Raw genomic sequence first — 27,790 nt, 5'->3', positions numbered from 1 at the left:
AGCTCAGCTGGTGCACTGGAAAAAGCCATTGAGGCTATTCACACACACGCACGTAAGAACCTCTGGGATCGGGCCCGATCTTGGTGGCACCACAGCAGCAAACCCGCCTACGGAGCCATGCTTCAAAACAGGGTTAGGAGAGCAACTGCTGTCCTAACGCCATTCTTTTGATCGTGTGTCAGCTGTGGCCACAAGCAGCCATAGCTGGCAGTCTCGGGGAGGGGGGATCCCCATAATGCACTGCACACTCATGTGGTGCATTACTGAAGTTCTGGGGGTCGGGGCAGCATGCCCCGGCACCCCAACCCTCAGAGCTACCAGCACCAGCCGGTGCTTGTCTGGGCAGGCAATGTGTATGGGGAAACGATCGCCTGCAGGGAGGAAAGCATTTTTGGGCTTCCTCCCCGCATAACAGGTAGCCCTTTCTCACTGCTTGTGAGAAAGGACTCGACATCTCTTAGCTCACAAGTCCATTGTGAACCATTGTCCCTACTCATACATTTTAAAAAATAATAAAATAAAGGGCACATTCTCACAATGATCCGAGCTGGCAGGAGACCAGGAATCCTAGGTGCAAGCAGTGTGCATGCTCCCAATTTTGTGTCATGAGCACCTGGAAATGTAGGGCTTTCAATCACACCCAGCCCAGATCAAATCCTAAATCACCAATCTGAGGTCGATGTGGGCTGGGCGCAATTGTAGAACTACATTCTGCCAATGTACAACTCTACATTTCCGGGTTCTCATGACACCAGATCTGGAGTGTGTGCGCCACTTGAATCTCGGATTCTTGCTTTTCTATCAGCCCATCATTCTGGGAATGCACCCAAAGAGAAGTTTTGTAATCCACCCTAATCCCTTAGGGTAGAGGAGGGAAACAGTCTACAGTTATATATAAAAATAAGGGGAGTAGATTTGGACTCTGTGCATCCAGATGGCTAGTTTTTCAGTGATTTTAATCTTGAGGTGGGATGCATGTATGTGCAAGGTAAAACAAGCATACAGATTAGCCTGCTAGTTTCTTCTAAATGTTGCCAAGCAAAAAAGCCCAGTTTGAACCCAGCTACCCAGATCACTTTTGTTTTTCATATCCAAGAAGGTCTGTCACTCTGCTGCACTGCTTATCTCAAAGTGACTAAAATTAATGCCATTCCATTTGTTCTTCTATCTACCATTAGAGAAGTTAGGAAGAGAACTGAAATAAGTCTGTACTGCTTCCTCTGGGGAAAGAAGTCAAATCAGACTTACACGTTTTTTAAATCCCCCAACATAACCCCTGCTAACTTGGCAAAGAGGCACCTTTTAACGTGGTGATTCTCTTTATTTAGCAGGGGGAGAGTAACTGGCCCTATCCACCCCCAGCACTGTACCTCCAGGGACTGTTGCTGGTGACTGTCTTATATTTCTTTTTAGATTCTGAGCCCTTTGGGGACAGGGAGCCATCTTATTTATTTATTATTTCTCTGTGTAAACCGCCCTGAGCCATTTTTGGAAAGCCAGTATAGAAATGGTATGTATGTATGTATGTATGTATGTATGTATAAATAAATAAATAAATAAAATGGATACAGTGCAATAGTAGGCGGCAACAATACACCAAGAGGCTTACTGGAAATATTCCACAAAATTGCTGCTAATAATGTTGTGCTTATCTGCAGTGCATATAAGTTACATTCATCCAACTGACACATTAGTTCTCCATTTCTGTGTGTACAATTTCAGTTGTATGCTATCCTAATGGTCACTTTTAAAATGCTTTGAAATGGATAATCAATTAACCAACGTACAGTCATAACAAACACTTAAGAGTGCAGCACAAAATAAAAAGTCTATGCACAAATATATATGCTGCTGAAGAAAAAAGTGAGTTAAGTGCAACTGCAAACTTAAGGATAATAAACACAGACAGCAAACAGAAACCACCCATGTGCTCATAAATCCAAGTAGTTTCAGTAGAATACAAGTAGGTTTGGTTTGGTTTCAAGTCTGCTTCTACAAAAATAAGTTTGAAATATTAGAATCCAGTCAGTTGCACAAGATATGTGTTGCCTCCTTTAATTATATCTGGCCAGTGCCCACATCCATCAGTTAGAATGACTAGAAGCTTATCTGACACAATTTTGTTTTGACACAAGAAAAAAAGGAAACAGTGCAGACTTACTTGTACTTGGTCTATTGTCTTCTTATAATTAGGCAAGAGTTGTATATGTTACTCAATCAACATTGAAACGTTGCATATCTACTAATGGATCAATACAGATCTCTTGATGACTGGCTGCAAGAAAACCTAGTCATGCAGACTATACCTGCGAGCAGTACTATTCTCAGGTATGTAAGTATAGGTGTTATACCTGCTCCACCCACTTTTCTTCATGGCACAATCTCCTCTGCATTTCTGCAGAGGCTTATTACAAACTCAGTCAAGAACACATAATGTTCACATAATAAACACAAACGAACGAGCGTTAAAAGAATCAGGACTCCCATTCCACGCTGCACATCAGGATCAGACACTGCAAAACTCATAGACATTGTTTAGCCTCTGGACACATGAAGTTTTGATTTTTGTTTCCTTTACCATGAAGAATACAAGGCTGAATACTATTCAACAAAACTAAATTATTGACTTTTCTTCCATTCCAGATCTTTCTCCCCCTCCTGCCCCCCCCCGAACTCCAAGTTCTTACAGATCTCTCACAGCAAATTATTATTATTAGCCGACCCCACACAGAGCATCTGTGTGCTCTTTGGGGCTGGCGGTTCCCCCTCCCTCGCACCTCCTGCCCCAGTCTCACCTGCCCTCTCCTGCCCCACCTCCTGCCCCAGACTCTCTTGCCCTCCCCCCCCATCTCCTGCCCTCCCCGCACCTCTGCTGACCCCACACAGAGCCTCTCACCTCACCGGGCGGTGGGCCGCCATTTTCGTCTGGTGCTTGTCAGCTGTCAGGCAGCCCAGCAGCTCCCGAAGGCACCTCTCCTCCCTACCAGTCAACCGTTCACCTCCCTCAACCACAACCCCTGTAGAGTCTCACCCACCGCCTCCTGGCGTGCACTCCTCCCTCCTGCCCGTGCACGTGTCTCCCCCTCTGGGCCCACCATTGGTCGCGGCTGCAGTTAGGGTGGAGCTTTCCATATCCCCACGCATCCCCCTGGTCCAAATTAATAATATTAATAGATCTGGTAATGGAACGAGATATGTAAGGATTCCTTACTAGCGATGCCCTTAATCACTTTCTTGTTATCTTTCACAGATGACTGGAGAAAAGAAACAAACAGAAAAAGCCAGGTAATTTTTTCCTTCATATCACAAGCTCTACAGTTACATACTTAACCCTGCACACTCTGATTTTCATCACAATCGGCCTTCCATACAAAAAGTGATCCCCACATTGTTACACCCAGGTAGAATGATCAGACACAATGCATTCTATCCAGGCCCACCCTGGCCCCTCTAATCTGCAAAGTACGACAGTAGGAATATGCCCCCAAGGCACATTTTAGGATATAAGTATCCCCAGTTCCATGACCCAGTGTGCTACCTCGTTCCTTTTACTTGAGACTCCATTGCTACAAGCACTTTCTTGTGCTCCTTTGGTCTTGCCATCTGGGACTCCAACAAGCTATCTTTATGCTCCCTTGTAAACTATACTTGGGACTCCACTGGGCACTACTTTTGCCCTCCTACAACGAGCTTGAAATCAGTATCTGGATCAGTCCTTGTGCCAATCCGTCCAGGGGCGTAGCTAGGGGAGAGGGGGCGTGTTCATCCCTCTCTCTGGCAGCCCCCCAGAGTGAAGGAGATAATGAAGAAAATAGGGAGGGGTGGAGCTGGAGGGCCCTCAGGAGCTGGAGGCTGTGTTCTTTGAACCCTTTCGCTCAATTATAGCTATGCCCCTCGCACCCATAGCTGGACCCATGGAAAAACCTTTCTCGTGGGCACCTCTCCCTCTATCAATCTCTACACCCCTCCTGTTTTTCGTTAGACTCTGCAATCCCTCCAGGAGCCCCTGGGTCTCATCATCCAGTACAGGTGAATATGAGCCTTCGCCCTTCCTCAAGCCCTGAAACTATCTCTGCTTCCCTTTCTTAAATCCAACTCCCTCTACATTCATCTCTCAAACCTCTTTTCTCTTGCCCACCTGGGATCTTATACAAATTAGACTTTAAGCTAAAATGCCTCATAGACTTACCTGGAAACGTATTTTTAATTGCTTTAACCACACAATTCTCTTCCTGTATTCCCCTTTATCAAATAAATTCTTCTTTTGATTTTGAAACTATATTCTGCCTCAATCCAGTCATTTCATGAGTCCAAACGTTTGCACACATTAAACCTGGTGGAACTGACCCCCTTAAGAGCTAATTTCCCCACAAAACCTGAACATAGGGATGCTGACCAGACACACCATGGCCAGTTCAATTAACAAACCATAACACATGTAGGGCAATTGTGCAATATTGTGCATAAAGGTCAGCAAGGATTTTCACCCTACAGTCATCAGCTACCTTCTTGAAGCAAAAGTTTCCTTACCCTTTAAATGTCTTCAAGTCATGCCTTCCAACATAAATCAAAGAGTCACTAGCAATTTCAAGGCACATCCCATAAAACAAACAGCTAGCTACTACCGAACATACCACAATCGTTGATGTCAGTCTATAGAAAAGTTACTAGACAGCCTTAATTGTAAGGCAGAAAGGCTCTTACTGTCAGAGATTATTATAAAACATTATAAGTTCATAGATTTATGAGCTTCCCTTATTTCTGAGCAGCTCTATAGATAAGTTACCACCACGCGTCCCCTACTTTTGAATTTTGATCTGCCAGCCTAAGTACAAAGAAATCCATGTTGACTATTCTAATCAGCATACTGGTACATGCCAACAAAACAAAGATTTTTACAGCTTTTCTGCATTCCCTCACCATACCTGTCTCTAACCAATGGTTACTAGGCCCATGCTTTTGTGGACTGTAAAAACTCACCAGCTGTTGCATTTTGGCCAATATGAAACAGCAGGATCCAAGATTAATACCACTATTTTGAACTATAAACTCCAAATGCAGGCTTCAAAGAATGGAATTTAGAAATGTCCTACCTTTCCTACAGAGCAAAATCTGAATTTTGCTGAAGGCATTTACCAGTCATAAAAGAAACTTCCATAAAGAATACAGTATTTACATTTCAAGTGCAAGAGAGAGGTCTTGTGGCATGACAACCCTTATTTCCATGCTGTTAATGTGCACCACTTTATGCAACCCAGCCTGCTTCCAGTGTGTGGGATGTTTCTAAAGTGTAACAGCTGTTGTACTTTCCCATACATAGTTACTCTGCTGTTTGCTTGAGGGACTTCTACTTAGTACTTTAGAATTTCTCTCCATAACAACTTCTCTGCACTCATGCACCTGTCTTAAGAAGTTAAGATCACCCAGACAAAAGACAGCCTCTATTAGCCAGAGAAACCATGTTGATTCTTATTTTCCAAAGTTTGCTGAAAGGGTAAGGAGGACGATTGTCCAGCAAGGAGATATACAAAACATATTGTAAAGGGCTGGAATCCAGTAGCAGACAGTGCAATCCTATTTATGTCTACTTGGAAATAAGTTTCATTTTGTTCAAGGGGGCTTACTTCTAAGAAAGAGTGCATAACATTGCAGCCCAAATAAAACAAGCATGTCACCAAAGTAATCCTACAACTTGCAGATTGAGACTTGAGTCTTTAGTATCCATCCTAATTATACTTATAAGCATTTTTATTTCAATAGCATTTACCTGACTGCATAGTGTGACGACCAGCAGCCAGGTGGATGGACTCGATTACAACAGCAATTAATGTAGCACTGAGAGACCTTAAAGGCCAAATTGAAGACAGATCATCCTGGAGAGAATCTATCTATGTGGTTGCTAAGAGCTGACACTGACTTGACGGCACTTAATCAATCAATCATAGTGTGCCTGGGGTTTCCCAACAAGTCTGACCACATTGCATTACCAGTATGCAAGCTGCCAACTTTCTCACTTGGCTTTGCCCTTAGGCACCCTTCTCTTCATCCCAGTCTCAGTCTCCCTGTCTACAAAGCAGCCTAGCTTCTTCACTCCCTGCTGTTATTCTACTGATCAGGCCTCCTGCGTCAAGCCCGGTTCCTTTACCTGTTAGGCCCAAAGCTTCTGAGAAAGCCCACTCCCAGCCAATGCCTAAACTGGAGATGGATAGCACACAGAAATATGTATGCACTACTGGGTTTTGCGTGGGTGCCATATCAAAGGCAAGAGTTTAATGTTTGTGGGCTATGGAGATAAGACACTGATGGGGGGTAGGCAGGTAGGAGGAAAAATAGTTACAACACCCCTTCTCGTGTGTGTGATCTTTATCTGTATACTCTGCCTCTCTTGCAGCATCCACACAAAAATCCCTGTGTGTGATATTCTTTCGAAGTGAAGGCAGAGGGATGGTGGCATGGCTGCTCATTCCCTGTGTGTGGACGCACTTGCCAGAAGAGCCCCTCCGACCGACGGTGCGTGAGTGAGTGAGCAACCAGCTCCCAGATCGGACTGTACCACATAAGGGTTATTAATTTTTATTTTATTTTATTTTATTTTTATACCGCCCCAAACAACTTCCATCTCTGGGCGGTTGACAGATCTTGGGCTTTACCTACCGAGATCCCGGGATGTTGGGTTTCCCTCACCCCCAATGACTGATGAGGAGGGGGGGGCTCGTTCAACCTCAACGGCGTCCCTGACTCCCCTCCTCGATACTAAGGGGGGGGGGTCTCTGTCAAGCCCCAGCCCGCACAGCAGCTTCTTCTTAGGCCGCCGCCTTCTGCCCGAGACCCCCAGCAGCACAGCAGCAGCAGCAGCCCTCCCTCCCGCAGCAGGAAGCCTCCGCCCCTGGCACGCACAGCCCCGCTCCCCAGGGCCTCCCTCCTCGCCTCCCGCACAGAGCGGCGCTCTCCCCAGCCTCCTCCTCCTCCTCCCCCCGGCTGAGCTTCTCCAACCCGCCTTCCCCTACCTGGGTCTTAGTCGTGAGCTGGATCACCGCCTTCCTGAAGTTGAGCTTCGAGTCGGCGTTGCCCATCCTCCCGCGCCTGGATCCGGGTCCGATGCCTTCTCCCGCGGTCCCTCCCTGCGGCGGGCCAGACCGGGCGGCCGCCTCCTCCCCCTTCCCCCTGTCGCCGCTAATATCCCTCCTTCTCTCCTCCTCTCCCTGACGCGGCGGGCTCCATCCTCGCAGCTTCGCTCACCTGCTGCGCCCCCCGCCCCTCCCTCCCTCCCTGTCAAGGGCAGCTGATGCTGCTGGCCCTGATCCCGCCTTCCCTCGTCAGAGCCGCGACTCCTCCTCGCCGCACCCTCCAGGCTCCGTCCCTCCCGCGCCGTATGACCGCCGTCTCCTCCTTTCCCGCAAGTCGGAGAGAGGCACAAACCCGCCTCCTCCTCTCACCTCGCGTCCGCAGACATCCAAGGCCACAAATCTTTCCCCACGTCAGCCCACCATCATCCATGTCTCGCCATCTTCTGCATGGACAAAAGCCCTCCGCCTTTCTCAGGCCGCCCTCCTTCCCCTACAGAGCAAAGGCGCAACCTCGCTCAGGTCCTCCAACGCCAGCTCATCCCCATACAAGCAGGCGCTCTCGGCCTCGATTGTTTACGCTCTTCGGCTGCAGCCTCAAGACGCAATCCCGTGCATGCATGCATGCATGCCTTAGAGAAAGCAGCCCCATTGCGTTCAATAGGCTTGCTCCAAAACAAGTGCGCATAGGATTGTGGCTCTAAAACTCATCGCTTCCTCCCCAATTATCCCCTCACTTTATGACTCTGGTCTTCTGTCCCCTTGCGGGCACACAGAGTCCTATATATTATCTCCTTTTTTCCTTATTATAATATACTGTTTGTAATCGTGTTTCCCCTTTTACTACTATAGGCACATAACATTAAATGCTCCTCCTCTTGCCCATTCTGCCCTCAGTTCTGAACCTTTAACTGTAGGAGTGGCCCCAAACACATTGGCATCTAAAGCACACACAAAAAGCCCACCTATCCTATCTCAGGCAGAGCTCTCCTGGTGGTTTGCAAAACTCATAGTGCACACATATTCATGATCTTAGTGTGCACACAAGGCATACTATTAATTTGTTTACATTTACACTGCACTCACTGTCCATTATCTTTACCTCCACAAGTTTTAAAACCTCAAATCATTACATTTTGTTTTGCAGAAGCATGTATGATAACATCTACAAGCTCAACTTTTAAACATACCTGTAAATAAAGTGAAAAATGAATGCTTTGCCACCCTTTAATGGTGCCCAAAATCTCCCATCCAAAGTAAGTTCCTCAGAGCAGGCCCTTCTGCTCTATCCCTGTCAATGGCCCTCTCCTTGACACATTTAAGGGGGACTTATTTAAAAATGATTTCCCCATGACACTCAACTGCTTTTCATAATAGCAATCAGGATGATTAAAAACTGTAGCTAAAAAATGCAGGGGCGTAGCTAGGGGATAGAAGGCCTCACAGAAACAATGAAGAAAATAGGGAGGGGTGGAGCTGGGGGCCCCGGGATCTTTGAACCCATCTGTTCAATTACAGTTACACTCCTGAAAAGATGGATTTATTTTTGTTTTAGTGCACATATGGGATGGGAAGGGAATTTAAATCCATATTAGTGACAGTACAGAACCAAGTGTGGTAGTCACTCTGGATTAATCCATTGCACAATGGTGTGATCCTATATATATTGGGACAAAATATTTCTCCTGTTTCCATACTTTCCTTTGATAATTTCTCAAAAGAATCAATATTTGGGGGGTTTTGTAGTGTAATTTGTAATGATGTAGTATGAGGTCATCCACCTCGATCCAAGATGGCAGATGCATGAACATTTGAGGTACAAGAGGGCTAACTTGTGGACTATCTAACTCATGGGTTTTCAACCTTGGGTCCCCAGATGTTGTTGGATTTCGACTCCCATAACCCCCAACCAAAGGCCATTGGGGCTGGGGATTATGAGAGCTGAAGTCCCATAACATCTGGGGACCCAAGGTTGAAGATCCCTGATCTAACTGATTTGAATTGGTTAGGTGGTCCACAAGTTAGCCCTCTTGTGCCTCAAATGTTCATGTGTCTGCCATCTTGGATCGGGGTGGGTGATATTATTACAATCTACAACACTGAAGTGTCCCTATGTGTCACTTGCTACAACTGTACCAAATTTGGTTCAAATCGGTTAGAATGAATGCTCTCATTTTGCACAAATATCTCCAAAGAGTCAGCTCGCATGCCTAGAAGGATCCTGGGAAATCATATGTTTGCAGGCTATTGGTCAGAACAGGTGCCTATAAGCTATTGCGACTTCCGACTGGTTTGAGGCAGGGCTAGCCCCTGCCCACCCTTAGAGAAGAAAAGGAAAGGAAAGGCACATCTTGATTGGTCTTGAAGCACTAAATATGCAATTGAGGTAATGACTAAGTATGGCAATTATTTCATTTGGGGACAAGGGATCCCACTGAAAACCCCTAGAGGGAGAAAATGGTTTTACAAAGGAACTTAGAAAAAAGACCAAGAGCAAATGCCATCTATTGGCAAGCAGTAGAAATGCAAGAGCAACATTCAAGCAAGAGAGACAGAGGGGGGAAGTCAAGAGGGAGAGATGATATGTTTGTTGGTGAGAGAATAAGGGGCAAGAATGTGGAGTTGGCAGGGAGGGCACTGCCTCCTCTGCCCCAAATGAGGCTCTTCCTCTGCACCACTCATAATCAGATTGTCAAGTTAACTATGATTTCATGCAAGAAGAAACATGATTAGGATTCAGGACTTTGTGAGAACCATAGGCCTTGTTAAAAATTACGAGAAGCTATGAGGAGATTGAAGCATGATTGTGAGGCTCCAGTCCCAACCAAGACCAATTTAAAGCATCCGACACTTTATTTTTAAAGAGAGTCATGTTGATTTGTGCATGGCTTATTTGCCATAAAATATGAGGCCGAGTTGGTTCACAACTTGTGTTGACCCTCACAACAACTCTGCAAAGCAGACCACTAGTATTCTCATTTTTACAGACAAGGAGCAGAGATCGAAAAATAGTGATTTGTCAAGCCTCTAGCTGATATTCAATTAGTAAAACAGGAGATACAAAGTAAACTCTTTCCCCTCAGATGCAGGGGACTGAGCAGATGTGCTCTGTGGGAAGAAAATGAAACTCAGCACATGCTCAAAGGCATTATTTTGCTTTACTGAAAACCAATGCCAGAGCTAATCTTGGTGAACAGCGGCTCGTCAGCCTAAGTTCTACCTGTGGTTGATGTGTGATCTCCCAAACTCCAAGCCCAGCTTTCTTAGCCAGTATTCCACTAGGGGTTTTATTTCTTTCATCCAATTGTAAAAAGCGCCCTTCTATTCTCCCACCACATTTCCATGACTAAGAACCAGATATTTTCCAGTGGGGCTGTGTTCGTTTATTGCAGGAAGAGCCACAGCGTATATTTTCCAAAGCAGCAATGGCGAAGAATTTTCCCAGCAAAAGAGGCGCAAGCTGTCATCAGGATGTTGTCGCTGGCTCTTACGTGCACATTAAAAGCTAAGCAGGCTGCCGTCGTCAAAAGCCCTCCCACTGCTGTGGATATTCAGGATATTCATTCCCCCCCTCCCGCCTCTCTGACTGGCACCATTCAGGGCTCCGCCCCTGCTCTGTCGATCCTGGAGGAATGCAAGCCTCAGATCCGCCTAGCAGCTAAAATGCATCTGGGATTCCTCTGATTAAAAGAATCGGCGGGTAAAAAGGAAAAGGGGGGAAATCAGTCCTCCCTCCCCATGTCCTTTGCATGGATTTTTTTGCAGCAGCAGTTCCATGCTTGAGATCTCTATCGCGCTGCACAAATAGGAACTGGCTGCCTAGGAAGGTTGCTGTTTCTTTTGTGCATCATCCCAGCTAACTCGGAGCAAATAAGAGCCCTGCAGTCTTCGGGCTCTGCCTTCCATCCATAACAAAGGCTAATAATCTAGCCTCCCCTTCCAGAAGCGAAGATTTTGGCGTGGAGGACAAGAAAGGCCGGGAAAATTCGTGCAGGCTTCGTGCGCCACGTCCCTAGCCCCTCTGCTCATTCCTTGCCTCCTTCCCTCCCTCCCTCCCTCGCAAAAGGCAGATGGAGAGGGAGAGAAGGTGATGCAAAGAGAGAGGGAGCGAGCTTGGAGCCTGGTACCACTGCAGCAGCATTGATCACAATAGAACATCTGCAAAGCCATTGTCCCCACCTCAGGTCTGCATGGGATCAGCCCCACTGGCTTACACTGGCCGATCTCAGCCTTAAAGTCTGGCGACTGGGTCCTGCTCCTGCCTTCATCAGCTTTGGTCTCCTGGAAAACATCCCTTCTGCTCCCCCTCCCCCACCGCTGGTCTTTTCTCTCACCCTTGACTCTCTCTCTCTGCAGTATTCTCTTTGAGAGCTCAGCCTCTCTTTGCTCTGTTTTGGATGTTTCCGGGCTGGGAGAGCTAATGCTGAGCGCCGACAGGATGGAAGAGTTTCAGAGTGAAGAAGAGGAACCCTGGTATGACCAACAGGACTTGGAACAAGGTAAGGAATCGTATGAAAAACGAACACCATAGACAGGGCCAGCTCTGCACAGAAAGGAATGACCGAGCAGAACAGGAGCTGCTTGGGCTTTCTAGTGGGGTAAAAAAGCTTCCCTGACTCTATTTCTGAACCCCCATTCTTTCAAGAGCTTCAGTATCTGAAATACTGCAGTATCTCTCAGGGGATCTACAGTTACCAAATTGTGTATTTAATAATTCATCATACTTTGTCATGGGGCAATTTAAAGTTAAAATGCCTCTGTGGACTCAAAGAAAGAAACTATACACATTTTGCTCCAGATTATTCTGATAGTGCCATTACTGCTCATAGCATTAGACCCATGTAAAATTGTCATGACACTTGGTTAATTCAGATCCAGTCATAAATGCTACTTTATTAAATGTAGATTAGATGGAGTTGGTCACAGACAATTGTAAACCATCAGAAATGACTTGTACTAAATTGGAGATACCTTGTGAGAGTTGAGTAAGTTTTCAGTTCAAAAAACCAAAAGGTGAATGTGAACTGTATTTTTTAAAAGGCAGAAGTTTTGTGTTCTGAAATTGTCCCCCCCCCCCCCAAAAAAAAGCACAGTCACAATTTTATGTTAAATGCTTTCAACATAGGAAGTATTCATACTTCCAGATGCAGTGAATGCTGCTTTTGATTTTTTTAAATAGCATATTTGGGTCAAAATCTCACTGACTCTTCTTTTCATATACAAGTGCCTCATAAATGATTTTTTTCTATACACAATAAAATCCAATATTAAGATAAATCTACCACTATAATATTGATTTATATGCAGATATAACAGGTGGTGAGATGGTTATTCCAACCACTAGCCTCATGTAGGTAGTAGTAATCTCAGAATATTTTTTCGAGATGTGAAAGTTTTGACAACTTCAGCTGCAGAACAGGAAATGAGACAAGTATGCTTAAAGCATCCATTTACAACTTCACACATTTAAACTGATGCACTTACAACTTCACACACTTAAACTGATGCTGTCTAGATAAGAGGCCAAATGTTGAGTCCTGAGCTAATTGTAAATGAATGAAACTGGAGACCAAAACCCTTGTGTTGGGGACAAAGACAGGGTGCAATCCAGCCAAAGCTAAGCACTTTTAGATCCAATTTATTTCAGTGGGAGCTCAGTAGGGCTTAACTGTGCTTATGTTTGGCCAAATTATGCCCTTATTTGAGGACTACTAGTTGCTCCATTCTGCCCACAGGAAGTCAAGGTCCTACCAAATGAGGAACCTATATAGGGAATTTGAATTATGATTGGATTGATTTGTTCCTGAACAATATACAGCTTGTCCCTGGTTTCTTTAGTCAACATTAATAATGTAAATATAATTTCCAGTAGTGAGGTCACCAGTAGAGTTTGGCACTGAAATCAAACTCCCAACAGCATCTAAGTACTTCTCTTTTCCATTATGTGAATGTGGGATGAACTTGTATGGTATGAAAAGAAATGTTGATAGAGGAAGAGGACAATATGGAGAGCTACATCATGATTACATACCCATCTTAAGACTTGCTGCTCCCACGTCTCAGTGCTTAGGATGGGGGCATGCCAACAGCAGTAGTAGCACAACATCAGTAAAGCATCATAATAACAACTGGCATTGCATGGACATGACAGTGGTCTGTTTGGCTGATAAAGTGGCACAAATGTTGAAGAACAAGAACCTAGAAAGCAGTGGTTATATTACAAATACAGCATGCTAAAATCAACTAGGTATGGTGATATGGAGAAGACTTCGATAAAGTCCATTTCTCTGCATCTAAAAGCCTCCAAACAGCAGCCACAGTTAATTTGCGTGCTACACAAAGCTCTCAGATACTAACACGGCTGTACTTCATGCACATGCCTTGAACTAGAGCAACAGTTCCTGGATTATCAATGCTTAACACATCATTGTGGAGGTTTTTTAGTTGAAAAATGAGTTAGGCATTATGCATTGCTAAAAGGATTAAGATGCCAACCTCCCAAGGGTCATGGAGGAATGGCAGCAGATTCAGACAAGGAGATGTCAGATGCATATTCTCAGTGACCCTTTCTTCAGGTTAAATGCTGAAATGACTAACAGCAAAGCAATATGGGGAAAACAGTCTTGATGACCTAGTTTATAATGAATACTTAACTGTGATTTTGCTGTGTCATAAATGGTGTTTTATATATAGGATTTATAAAAAGTTGTTTGCTATGCAATCAGTGTTTTAACTAGCTCATCCTTGGTATGCTTACTAACCACTTGGTTGCTGGTTAATTAGGCCTACTTCCAAAAGCATATCACAAATCTATCAGTGTCTTTTTTCCCCTTTGCATTTCCAGGTGATTAAAATATTCAGTCCGATTGAGGAGGTTGCTTGCATTAATTATCAGTTTTGTTGTTGCTTTTTGTTTTATTATGCTATTAATTAAGCTTGCCCCTTATGTAAAGACACTTTGTGCATGATGCACATTGGTCCCTTCTGCTATTTGCTCGTAGCACACAGGGTGTTTGGAATTCTACATGGCCAAAATCACTAACTCAGAATCAGGTGACCTATGCAGAATGCTGAGAACATCATCTTCTGTTGTAAGAAAATGTAAGCTCACATGGTTCTTGACAGTTAGATGGACAGTTTCTAAAGGGCTCTGAGTCTGGAAGGGGTTAGCACAAATCTTCCTGGGGTGAAAGTGCTCTCTACACAGGCCCTTGGCCTGCTCTCTTCCATGCTGCTCCCCATCTTGGCCTTAAATACATATCAGTCAACAATACTTTGCTCCGGACTCCAAAAATATGGATTGCAGATTGTTGTAAAATGGGGTAGTTCAAAGGAGAAACCTAGATTCTTTAATCAGACTGAATTTTCTTTTTCATGCTTGTTTAGACTTTTCTGTGATAAATGCTCGTCTGTAGGGTGTCTGTGAAGGGGAGCAGACCTGATGACTTTCAGGCTCATTCCAACTCTTTTACAAACTTGTTTGGCATAGACCAAACTCTGAGGTACATTGCCTTCAGATTTAGTACTATAATGAGTAGTCTTTCTTTGGAAGAAAGAAAGATAAGTTTATTCGGTCATTGACCAGCAAATCTTTCTTTGGATAAGATCAGCATCTGTATCTAGATTCAGATTTAAACTTGGATAATACAGTATCATCAAACAAATGAATTTATTTACTTTCAGCAGTCTGATAGTTTTTTCTTTCTTTCAGACATGCTTTTGTTGTTACCAGATTATGGTGGTCTGGCAATGGCATAGACAAAACAGTGCCACTAAAATGTGACTTGTATTTCTCTAAGGCCTGCAGTGCTCCCATCAAAACCAGAGGCGTATCTAGAGAAAATAGCGCCTAGGGCAAACACTGAAATTGCGCCCCCTGTCCAAATATCTGACACCCATCTTTCCGATAACTTTACCATAATATCAGCTGAAAAATACAAGTCAAGCTCATTAATCTTTTAATATTTCAAAAACTATTTAGCAGTGGATGTAGCCAGACCAAGAAATGCTGGAAAACTACAAATTTCAGTATGCTGGGGCTCATGAAATACCCAAATACTGTGTGGAGGTGTACTTGGAAAACTAAACAGAAGTGTCTGTCTAATTCTCTACTATCCATTGTAGCATCACAATTACATACATTTTAAAAATAAATGGAGAATTTGACTTTTCCCAGCTACTCTGAAAATAATTAAAGGATATGCAGAGAAAACTGTGCCACTGCTTGGAATATATTCTAGTATTTCAGAAAGATAGTTAAAATGAGAGAAAGAGAGCAAGAAACTCCCAATGGGCCTTAATACCAAGGATTTCACACTGATTCAAAGACAAACTCATCATTAATAGCCATATTATTAAGACATCACATTTAACTCACAAGAAGCAAAGTAAGAGCAAATGAATACAATCCTAGCTCATAAGCTTCAGCTCAGTATTCACAAGCCTTGATTCTCTGTACATAGTGCCAAACTAAATATGTGTACACTGACTTATATTTTTATAAGTACACTGACTTATATTTTTGGGGGGCTTCCTAAAGGCTGGGGGGGGTCCTGCAAAGTTTTCCCCTCCCCTTACTGGCCTCTAGGGCCTTGCAGGGACCATTTGAGCATGTGCAGTGGCCATTTTTTATTTTTAAATGGCCACTAAAAACAAAATAGACACCATGCATGCTCAAATGGCCTCTGCAAGGCCTGGCATGGCCTAGGGCCTCACAGAGGCCATTTGAGCATGTGCCGTGGCCATTTTGTTTTCGGTGGCCATTTTTAAAAAAAAAAATTTTTTTTTAAATGGCACACACCCCCTTAGAGTGGCGCCCAGGGCACGTGCCCTGCCTGCCCTACCCAGATACGCCCCTGATCAAAACACAAATAAGTCAATGGAAACAACAAGTCTGTTGAAGCAAGCAGCAATGGGCCACATGCCTCTAGTTCAATAGCAACCCCTTTCCCATTTGCTGAGAAAAGGCATTCTGGGGTTGCAGCCTGTTCTTTTAAGGAAGTCCTTATGTTGGAATGCATGAATGAAGGTAGCGCTATGGAGAGGAGTGGAGACAATGAGCCTTGTTTCTGGTAGTTGGAACATGATGGTGTGGCTGTAATGACATAATGCAGAAGCTTCCCATGGAATGTTTGTTATGAGAGCTCAAGAAATTGAATTAGGAAATCTAAACGGGAAAGGGTCAGGAAAGTATTTTCTACTCCTTAGCAATTTATTTGCTTCAGAATAAATGTGTTTAAACATAGATTGCAATCGGATGCTAAATAATCAGCCAACCTGCAGTAACTTAGTGATGGTCATGCTATTTTAAACTAGTAATGCAGCAATTTTACTATTTATTTATTTCATTTCATTTCATTTCACCCTTCAAGGAGCTCAGGATGGGGTACTTAGTACTCCAATCTCATTTTATGCTCACAACAGCCCCGTGAAGTGGGTTAGGCTGAGAGAGCGTGATTGTCTGGGTTTACCCACTGAGTTTCATAGCTGACTGGGCATTTTAATTACTTTTATATAATTACACAAATTAGTTGCTGACATCTAGGTCATCATATCAACATGGCCTTTGAGATGCTGAACAAAGAGGAGGAATAGAGAAAGGGCTACTAACTATAGCTCCATTCATACCTACCTTCTGAATAGCAACAGTTTACTCAAGGCGTAAAGTACTTTACCTCTGTTCTGTTTGCATTGTCATTTCATTGGGGAGTAAACTATTGCTGTTCTACTCTTCCATTTCTCTCCTCTGATATTCCTTTCCTCTGTTTCCAAGCTGAGAGACATAATGGCCTGGGTCATATGTAATGTAGGCTGTGTTAGGACGAAGGATTGTCCTGTGCAATATATGCGATGTAAGTTAAGATGAAGGATTCATCCTTTCAAAAAGGCCCAGGAGGTCAGAACTAGCTACAGTCTATTCCCACACTGTCACATGGTAGCCCTTTTCATGTCTCCCTTTGAGTTCAAAATAACACATGGAGTGGATGGAGATGGAATCATGCTTGACTGTCATGTGTACACCCAAATGCCTATAGGCCTGGTTCACACAGTTGTTCAAATCTAGGTTTAGTGTGGGTTTCCAACATTTGTGTGATTGTATGAGCCCATGTCAAGATGGTTTATGACCCAACATGAATCTGAAATTCCTATCTTGGTATGGGTTTACACAATCTCATAAATTTCGGTAACCCAAATTAAACCTAGATTTGAATAGTTGTGTGAATCAGGTCATAGAGACCTGTACACATTGTTCAGGATCCTCCATTATCCAAAGTCCTGGATCACATGTATGGGAGCTTATGTGTACGTATGTGGGCTCCATGCACAAAGAAGCCGTGAATACATAAAGGTCAGGAGTGGAGCCAGTAGTTATGACCCCAATTATACCCCTGCATGTGTTCATTGAATGCCTGAATGTGACTAATCTTTCAAGTATCCCAACAGAAACAGCAGGAAACTACAGTTAGTCAAGCGTATACAGTAGGAGTGCATCCAGTCGTCATTCAAGCAGTAAGCCAGAGGTAAACTGGCAGTGCAAATACCCTAAATGTGATTACTAATCAAGAACCTCAAGTACCCATGTACATGCTAAGTGGCCATGCTATACAGCACAGGATCGCAGCAATGCATTCTCCTTCCTCAAAGTTTTCAGTCTTTTTGAGCAGTCTTTTACAGTAGATTGTTTTGCACACATTTAATGATACAAAATGATGAAACCCTATTGCTCCTATTGACTTTCACACAGGTCTAGGCCCCTCATTATGTTGTATTCTTACCGCTAGGTGTCTATAAGAAAATCACTAAATCTTTTGCTTCAAAAGTGGCCATGTTGATGAGCAACTGTAAACTTTTTTTCTTTTAAGTATTCGTGTACTGTACATCCACCAAGGGATAATTGCAACACGGTACTAGCAGATAATAACTAGTACCATCTATAGGATGAATGTTGCCGTAATGGAGAGTATACTCAAACTCTCCATTAATACTAATGTGTTAATACCGCAGATACTTTTGCAGAATTTGACAGTTTTCATGAAATGTTTGCACAGTTGTCAAGCAGTAGAATCTGGCCTGGCTAATAGCTAAAGTGTTATGAGATTTGCCACCTTGGGGGAGGCCATTGGGCATTTCTAGTCCTGAAATAAATAAATAGCTCACTGCTGAGCGAGAAAGCTAAATTAAAGATAGTGAGCCAGCTGGCAGGGAAAGACATACTAGATTAAAACTGTCCTTTAGGTTCATTTATTAGGTTCCCATTACCTTTGCTGTGTCAAGACTTACTCTAAGTCTATATTGCCCAGCAATTCCTGAGTCCTTGTTAAATAATTTTTTCAGTCTTTATTATGTCTGAACAATTAAAAGCTTAACTAAATGAGCATAACAAGTTAAATTTTTCATACTATATTGTTTTGGACAATGAATTTGGGCAGCAGTGATGCTAAACTTGGGGTATTTCCTAGATTTTGGATGTTTTGTTTGTTTAGTGAGGAGATAATTGGCAGGGAAATGCCATGGGCCTCATACCTATTTGCAGATAGATTCTGTGTGTGCAGTAACATCTCTGTAAACTAAATTTGTACATTTTCATGAATCTGGAAGTATATGGTCATCTTATTTCCTAGGTTTTCTATATGAACTATCAATCCTAATTCTAACCTTTGAGATGCCTAAGAAGCTTATTGTGTAGTTTAATACACCAAATTAATGCATAGTGCTTAAAGCTGCAGCTAGCTCAAGTCACTTAGGAATGAAAAAGTCACTATATAGAGCGGCAGGAAGCTTCCCAGGCTGTGCCATAAGTCTGGCTGCACAGCTTTCAAGAAGTGCATATCACCTGATACCATGGGCTGCGCCACTGTGATTGACTGGCGGCTGTTTGACCCAAAATCTGCACAGTTGGAAGGACATCTACTGTCTCTGCAGTATCTGAGGCTCTTATTTATTTATGACTCTGAAACTGTAGGTGTGTTCTGCTAATGGAAAGTTTTCACTGACTGATTGCTGAGACTCTTGCAATCCTAAACCCCCAAATTTTGCTACACAGTAAACTGGGGGGGAGGGGGGGATAATATTTAGTTCTTCATTTTAGAGCCCTCCATTAAAAAGATGAGCACAGGAGTGCTCCCACAAGCTGCTGGCTTCATGTCCACCCATCAGTATATTATGTAGATCTTGCCTGTCCATGAGTAGATTGTGGCCAGGAGCCAAACCTCCATACAAATAGTCCTGCTCCCTAAGAGACTTTGGACTTGTATGTTTCTTGAATTGCAGTCCTTTATTCTGTATGGCAAACCCCTTTTGAAACTGAGATGTTTCAAAAGTAGTTTGTGGTACTCTGCTATAGAAAGGGGCAGGGGGAAGAAATCTTACTGAACACACGCAAGCCCTTGGGTACACCTCAAGTAGCTCCTGGGTCCTCTGACTTTAGTAATGGCTCTAGCACTAACTCCATGGATGAAGAATGTAAAATGGAAATCAGTTGCTATTCTAAAAAGCAAATGAATGTGTGTGAGAGAGTAGAATCAGAGGGAAATTTCAGTTGGAGAGAAAAGAAGCAAAAAGCAGATGAACTCCCTGGACCTTGGAATGCCCATCTAGCAGGAGAAATTTCTTCTTGACTAGTCTATGTGGAGAAGATTTTGACTCGTGAGACCTAAGTGTCATTCCAGTTACGGCGTCTAACTGTAACTGCAGTAAGAAAATGTCAGAAAAAGTTCTCTTGCCAGTTTAGCACAGCTGTCATCTTGGAAGATATTATTGACACTGTACTTTGTGCTTTCTTGAAAATAGGGCCAGCCATGTTGGCAAGTGACAAGAAATTCTTCTGAATTGATCAGGAATAGGAAATTCAGGCAGGAATAACATTTGATTTGATTGACTGATTGATTAGGTGCTGTCAAGTCGGTGTCAACTCTTAGCAACCACATATATTCTCTCCAGGATGATCTGTCTTCAACTTAGCCTTTAAGGTCTCTCAGTGGTGCATTCATTGCTGTTGTAACCAAGTCCATCCACCTTGCTGCTGGTCGGCCTCATCTGCTCTTTCCTTCAACTTTTACCAGCATTATCGACTTCTCAAGGGAGCTGGGTCTTCGCATAATGTGCACGAAGTATGATAGTTTGAGCCTGGTCATTTGTGCCTTGAGTGAAAATTCTGGGATAATTTGTTCTATGATCCATTTGTTTGTTTCCCTGGCTGTCCATGGTATCCTCAAAAGTCTTCTCCAGCACCAAAGTTCAAAAGCATTAATACTTTTTCTATCTTGCTTCTTCAAAGTCCAGCTTTCGCATCTATAGAGTGTCACGGGGAAAACCATTGTCCGGACTATTCTAATCTTTGTAGGTATAGACACGTCACGGCATCTAAATATCCTTTTCAAAGTTTTCATTGCAACCCTACCAAGTGCTAGTCTGTGGCGTATTTCTTGACTGCTGGATCCTTTACTGTTGATGGTTGATCCTAAAAGGCAAAACCTATCCACCACTTCAGTGTCTTCATTATCAATTCTGAGGCTGATTGCTGTACCCTTTGTCATTAGTTTAGTCTTCTTTACATTTAGTCGTAGTCCAATTTTCTCACTGTGCTCCTTGACTTTTATTATTAGAGCTTGCAGATCATCTGTATTCTCAGCTATTCTCAGCATAGTGCAGGCTATTGATGGTTCTTCCTCCAACTTGAAAACCATGCTCATCTTCCAATCCAGCTTCTCTCAGTATATGTTCAACATATAAGTTGAATAAAGTAGGAGAAAGTAGACAGCCTTGTCTTACTCCTTTGCCGATCTGGAACCTGTCTGTTTCACCATGTTTTGTCTGGACTGTGGCTTCCTGTCCTGTGTATAGGTTTCTCATGAGAACAATGAGATGTTTTGGGACACCCATTTTCCTAAGGATATTCCACAACTATTCCACAACTTGACATGGTATTCCACAACTTGACATGGTTGACGCAATCAAAGGCTTTTCTGTTGTCAATAAAGCACATATTGACTTCTTTTTGGTATTCTTTGGCTTTCTTAATTATCCAGCGTGCATCAGCAATGATGTGTCTTGTTCCTTGGCCTTTTCTGAAACCAGCTTGAACATCCGGCATTTCCCTTTCCACATAGGGCTCTAATCTGTGTTGGATGATCCTGAGCATTATTGTGCTAGCATGTGAAATTAAGGATATTGTGCAGTGGTTTGCGCAATCTATTAAGGAATAACATAGAGCAAGTTAAAAATAAAAGCCATTTTCACTAATTGGATTGTCTGTGGATTTTCTTTGAGAATATACGTAATTGAAGATGGAATGTTATAAATCCTGGTGCTAAATCAACACCAGTAAGAGTGTAGTGGGGGTGAGGGGTGGGGAGCACTTTTACACTCAGGAATGGCCATAAGAATCACTTAACATGAGTAAAAACGGAAGATCAGGCTGCCTGCCACCTGAATCTCAATGGCTTTTCACTGGCGTATAGAGAAGTTTGAACATTCAATTCTTATATACAGCCTTAGTTGGAAAGGTGTTTTGTACTGCCAGAAATCTTTGGCATTGAACAAAAGCTCTTCATTTATGAAATGGAAGAATAGAAGTTCAAAGATGTGAGCGTTTCAGGAGCTGAGGTTGTTTGTGACCCTTATATTGCTAACTCTGGGAGACCTGCTCCTACCCAAGCTACCTACCTCACACACACCCCATGACTGTCTTTATAACCTGTAAAATCATTAGCAGGTTGGAATTGTCACATATTATAAGATAGATGCTTAGAAGGAAGAGGGCAACATATTTTTGCTTTCCTCATAAGGCAGTATTTAATGTTAGTGCTATTGAACCTGGTCCATTTTGGCTTCCCTGAAAATCCCCTTTGCAGACCTCTTCAATGTGCTTGTGTGTATATTATTCAGCCTTAAAAAGCGGGGTTGGGGGGAGCCAGCAGCATGGGTATTCCCACCACAAACACACACACTTCAAGGTTATTCCCCATCCCCAATGAATATTGGGCACTTCCAGATGTGCTCCTGGTAGTGCCTCTCTGTCATTGTTTTTCTGCTATGAGTTGCAAATGGAACTGCATCACTATTTCCACACTGCAGCAGATATTATATGTTTTGGGGACATAGTAGACTGTTTCTCCCTCTTTTACCCCTCCTGTTTCTGGGCATGCAACTCTCAGAAAAAGATGGAACAGTAGTTCTAACAACAGTCCATATGTGTGTAGTTATTGTGCAGCTGTACCACAGTTCTTTTTTTAAAAGTCAGCTTTTCTCTGGTAATAAATGTGAAAATTTAAGCACATAAAAAGGGCAAGTTGACATTAGATGGAATCAAATCACAAAAAACCCAGATCCAACAGTAATGGGGGGGGGGAGAGACAGAAATAAAGTATGATAAGAAAACTGTACTTCTTCTTATTATTATTATTATTAATAATAAATAATTAATTCGGTTTCTATACCGCCCTTTCAAAAATGGCTCAGGGCGGTTTACACAGAGAAATAATAAATAAATAAGATGGATCCCTGTCCCCAAAGGGCTCACAATTTAAAAAGAAACATAAGACAGACACCAGCAACAGTGACTGAGGTACTGTGCCGGGGGTGGATAGGGCCAGTTACTCTTTCCCTGTAAATAAAGAGAATCACTACGTTAAAAGGTGCCTCTTTGCCAAGTTAGGAGGGCAAAGCATGATCAATGAATCATATATAAATGATAATAATAAATAATCATATATGAGAACACTAACAAAGAACAAGGAATATAATAAAGAGTATCTGTCCAAGTAAAACACTATACAGTATGATAAAAATTCATGATATATACATCATTATAACACAACAGAAATCCAGTGAATAACTGGAAAAGCTTCATCAAATGTCCAAATGTAAGTCTATTTCTTGGAAATAAAACTATTTCTTGGAAAGGCAGGCAGTATCTTCAATGTGAGTAAAAAATCATGTAGAAAAACCTTGAAAACACAGAGTAAATCCTCTTCCGAGAAAACTCCCAAATCTTTTCTTATCTAGATAAATGACTTCTAATACAAATGGTTAATAGATGGATGAGAACATTATGAAAACTTCTTCTCACACTGAGTGAACAAGGACTGACAGTCCTGGACTAACCACCTATCTGAAAGTATCCACTGTTGCACTATTGCATTTGAATTAGAACTTGCAGAATTGTCTTGCAAAGAGTTTTGATCTGATTTTCTGAATAAGCACTTGATTCAAATGCTCTTGGGTTTTGTTAAAAGAAAATGGCTGTTAGTCACAGTGGAGTCCCACTTGTATAATCAGACCTCTGCATTGAGAGGACGATATCCGCCTAAAGTATCTATATATAATTCTCTTAGATGTACCTATCACTAATCCCATACATGGCAGCTCTCACAAGAGTTCATAAGTGAGGGGAGGGGGTGAGGAAAGCGACCGCAATGGAAAACATAAGGCCAAGGGACAGGCCAGCAGACGGGGATCGAAAACAGTGGCAGGGGGAGGAAGCGAAAGCAGCGAGGGGAGGGGAAGAAAGCGGCGGGCAGCCGGAAAAAGTGGCTGGCCAAGCAGCTGGCCAGAGAGAAAACACATTGGAGGGGGAAGGGGGGGGGAGGGCTGAGAACGAGGGAGGGGGGCCAAGAACAAGGGAGAACTAGAGGCGCAGATGCTCTGTGCCTAGGGCAGCCAGCTAGTTCCTAATGGATACCAGTTCAAGCTTCCCTGAAAAACTTGCAGTAGAAGAAGGTACTCTAGTAAACCTATATAGCTGGTTTCAATGCCTAACGACTGTAAAGGTAAAGTGTGCCATCAAGTTGATTTTGACTCCTGGCGCCCACAGAGCCCTGTGGGTTTTTTTGCTAGACTACAGGAGGGGTTTACCATTGCCTCCATGATGCCTTTCAGCATCTTCCTATATCGCTGCTGCCCAGGATAGTACCAGCGAGGATTTGAACTGGCAACCTTTTGCTTGTTAGTCAAGCATTCCCCCACTGCACTAGTTAAGGTGACTGTACTCTTCATTTTTTCCAAAACGTCCCCAAAAGCTATTGCCTTCAAAAAGCCTGCTGTCTGATTACACATACCTATGTTTGTCACTGGTAATATGGCAGCCTGAAAGAAAAGAAGAGCAAATCATTTTCCAGCTTACAAGAGCTTCCATGTCTGCTTACTTGAAAGTGATTCTTATGGGTAACTAGCCAAGTGGCTGTGAACAAACCAGTCTTGTCATTAGTAAGGTACTACCCCACCTCCCAACTTTCCATTAGGAACTCATTAGGGTTGGGAGCCCTGTGTTGCTCTTGTCATGTATAATTTTACTCATAATATTTACAGTTATGGATATAATGCAGTTCTCCTATTGAAATCAATGGGACTTACATTTTACTGAATTGCACCCTATACTAAAATGCCCCACTTTAGGAGCATAGGAATCTGTCATATACTGAGTCAGACCATTGGTCTATCTAGCTCAGTATTGTCTTCACAGACTGGCAGCGGCTTCTCCAAGGTTGCAGGCAGGAATCTCTCTCAGCCCTATCTTGGAGAAGCCAGGGAGGGAATTTGAAACCTCCTGCTCTTCCCAGAGCAGCTCCATCCCCTGAGGGGAATTTCTTACAGTGCTCACACTTCTAGTCTCCCATTCATATGCAACCAGGCCAGACCCTGCTTAGCTAAGGGGACAAGTCATGCTTGCTGCCACAAGACCAGTTCTCCTCTCCTTTAACATTTTCTTTCTCACTCACTCCTCCCTTCCTTTCAGTAATGATTTCTCTGTCTTTGATAGCTTTAGCCTTTCATTGTATGACTGGCCATCTGTACCTTTTAACATCCTCATGAAGTAAATGGATAGATGCCTCTCAAGGAAGGTGTGGTTTGGAAGAGTGCACATGAAAATGAACAATAACTGCTCTGCACAACTCACTCCTTCCCAAAGGATTGCTGCTGTTTCTGGTCAGTCACCTACACAAAGTGCAGTGATACTATAGTGAGTACAAAGGATTATGGGAACTATGCAAAAGGCCAAGCAGAAATGTGAATGTGTTGCTGAAGAATAAAATATACAGATAAGGAGCCATGTATATTGAAAGTTAGAGAAAAGAATGTGAGGTGATAGAGATGACCAGCTTTATAGAAAGCACTGATATACTTACAATGTGATCCAAGATCACTAATGGCTTTTTCTCTAGTTACCTTTTTAGTTTGGGAACCTCTGCAGTGCAATTCCTTACCACATTGCAAAGGTACTATCAGAAGATGCAGGCACCATTGGAAGAATCCATGCTGCAGCTCCTTAGGATTCTGTCCACAGTAGAAATTTACGATCTTTGGTTGCTTGCTCTATCAAAGTGACTGCTGAACTTATATCTAATAAGTAACTGCATGCCTGATTCTAAACACAGACGCTTCATAATTCAGCAGAAGTAAATTATAATCCAAACAATACGATAACTACTCCAGGGTAAAAATAGTGGGAAGCAGTGTAAAGATGAATTTCTCTGAGTCACCTAAAATGAATGAAAAATTCACAAACTAAGGATTCCAATGCCCTATTAGCTAAAGGACTGTCTTGACACCACGTCCAGCATACCCTGCAATTGAGGGATAAAATAGATGAGTCAGGAGATAAAACAGTATAGGAAGATCCAATGACCCAGAGCCCATGTGACTGTACTCCATTGGACACACACACCAGGGGAACCAGATCCAGCACCCCTGCGTTCATCCTCTGATTTGAAGGAGTCCCTTGAAAATCTACCAGCCAAAGTAAAGGCTTCCTAGTGGCACCAGAATCAGCACCTGCAAAATCAGACCTCCTAAAGGGCCTCCTATAGCGCCTTTCCCAGAGAAGGAATGGCACTAAACCACTCTTCCTTGCCAACAGCTATAACAATCCACATTTCACTTCTAGATATTCACTGGAGCAATTGATCTATACTGTTATATTCAGCTACCTCTTTCCTGCTTTCAGTTACTTGGGATCCAGGTGTACTTTGCTGACTTGTGTTTCTTTTGGAGCCATTGAAGGTCTGCATCCTCCCAGGACACTTGCCACCATTCAGATCCTGCCATAAGAGAAGTCCCAGCTCAGACATTGATCCTTGTCTGGAACAAGATAGGGAGGGTTTGAGACCTTCATTCTAAAATATCTGTGGGACTTCTTTAGGACTGAAATAAGATCAGATATCTTCACCACTTTTAAGAAGCATTTGAAAACTTAATAGTAGAAATCACAAACTGGGAAACCTCTAAACACATGGCTGATTGAGATAAGGAGTGAGGACAGACTCAAAAAACTCAATGCAGCATATATTAATAGATAAAGTGATTGATGTTCAGAATAGAAGATACAGTGCAATCTTTGCTTTAGAAGCTTCAATGAAGAGTTGAAAAGAAAGATACAGAAGTACTACCTAGATTAAAGAGATTTAGAAATACAACCACAGAATAGGAACACAGCAATCTCTAGAAGCCTCTTTTGAAGGGAAAATCCAGAGACATAATTGTAAAATCTCTGCATTTTCTTGACAAGAAAGGTACATTAAGAGTGGAGAAGGTTAAAGCACGGAGGACATTGCATATCAGTATTTCTCTGTGGAAATGCTGCATAAGCACACAATGATGAAAGCAATAACACATATCAAGAAAAACAGTAATCTGGAGTGGAGATTTCCTTAAAACTTTATTCACTAAATTAGATCTTGGAGCTTGAAAGAACTTTAGCTACACATCAGACTAAAGCTTCATTCTAGAGAAGATGTGGACATGTTGAAACTTAACCATGAAGGAAAAAGTTTACAGGAAGAGAACAACCCTGATGAAGAATGGCAGCTTTCTGGTATTAAAGAACAAAATAAAAAGGGGTGTAGAAACAAGGGAAAAAGCAAATTCAAGTAGTGGCTTTCCGACATCTAGAAGAAGATAATGACCAAGCTTCAGAATTCGAGATAGAGGTGGTGGATCTCGCAGAATAATTGTAGTATTTAAACCTCTAAAGGATGATAAGATGTTTTAATAACTAAGTTCTCAAAGTGATTTACATGCGGGTGGGAGAAATGGTTCCCTGTCCCAAAAGGGTTCACAGTCTGAAAAGAAATATAAGGTAGACACCAGCAACAACCATTGGAGAGATGCTGTGCTGGGGCTGGAGGGACAGTTGCTCTCCTGCAACATATAAGAAAATCATCAAGGTGCCTCTTTGCTCAGTTTGCAGGAGTATAACCCAAATGGTTGTAGTTCTTGTTATTCACATGGTGTGCTGGATGTAAAGGGTTTCAGGAATCATGTTACCCTCTGTATATTTTCCTTTTGAGTGACCAAGCAGGGGCAGCTTAAACAGGCATGCTAGGAGAGTGGGTTATGCTAAATGAGGGAAATAAATTAAGGAACTGGAAGTATAGCAAGATAAAAAATATATTTAAATATCATACATGTTTGGACAACACAATTGGGGAAAAGTTGAAGTAGGATTGTTGCAGTTATTTTCCAGAAAAAAACATCATTTGATTTAGAAACCAAATTTGCATATGATAAAACATATATCTACACTTCTTAAAGTAAATTGCCAAGAGAAACCATGGACCTTTGGCTCTCTATATGCTCCCAGTGACAACCAAGCATTGTTTTGTAAGCACTTTGTTATTTGTGGAGCAATTTCAAGAGAGGGATCAGTCATTGCTGGGGCATAATTTAATACAGTGATAGATCTTGAAAAAGATAAAATGGGGGAAAACAAGAGAAATGTGTTAATAAAA

The 27,790-nt window shown here is 42.7% G+C and overlaps 2 protein-coding genes across 4 annotated transcripts in view; one reads left to right on the top strand and one right to left on the bottom strand.

Moving 5' to 3' along the window:
- HID1 (HID1 domain containing) overlaps positions 1 to 7,266 on the bottom strand; it is a 61,662-nt gene extending 54,396 nt beyond the window's left edge. Inside the window, exon 1 of one of the 2 annotated variants that reach the window (XR_008315594.1) lies at positions 7,008 to 7,266. Coding sequence is in view for 1 of the 2 variants with exons in the window: in XM_053292868.1 (XP_053148843.1) it covers positions 7,008 to 7,073 (66 nt within the window). In the remaining variant the exon portion in view is untranslated. The remainder of the gene's footprint in view (positions 1 to 7,007) is intronic. The other variant, XM_053292868.1, reaches the window with a different exon arrangement.
- Positions 7,267 to 9,402: 2,136 nt separating this feature from the next.
- The window catches only part of CDR2L (cerebellar degeneration related protein 2 like), a 43,441-nt gene continuing 25,053 nt past the window's right edge, over positions 9,403 to 27,790 (top strand). Inside the window, exons 1-2 of one of the 2 annotated variants that reach the window (XM_053292869.1) lie at positions 9,403 to 9,450; positions 11,421 to 11,563. In XM_053292869.1, the coding sequence (XP_053148844.1) occupies positions 9,440 to 9,450; positions 11,421 to 11,563 (154 nt within the window). In that variant the 5' untranslated portion in view covers positions 9,403 to 9,439. Of the gene's footprint in view, positions 9,451 to 10,164; positions 10,765 to 11,420; positions 11,564 to 27,790 lie in introns of those variants that run through there. The other variant, XM_053292870.1, reaches the window with a different exon arrangement.

The sequence above is a fragment of the Hemicordylus capensis genome, chromosome 2 (assembly GCF_027244095.1).
Source record: "Hemicordylus capensis ecotype Gifberg chromosome 2, rHemCap1.1.pri, whole genome shotgun sequence".
NCBI classification, from domain to species: domain Eukaryota; kingdom Metazoa; phylum Chordata; class Lepidosauria; order Squamata; family Cordylidae; genus Hemicordylus; species Hemicordylus capensis.
Note: the sequence above shows the minus strand (reverse complement) of the source record. Positions and strands in the feature narration are given on the sequence as shown.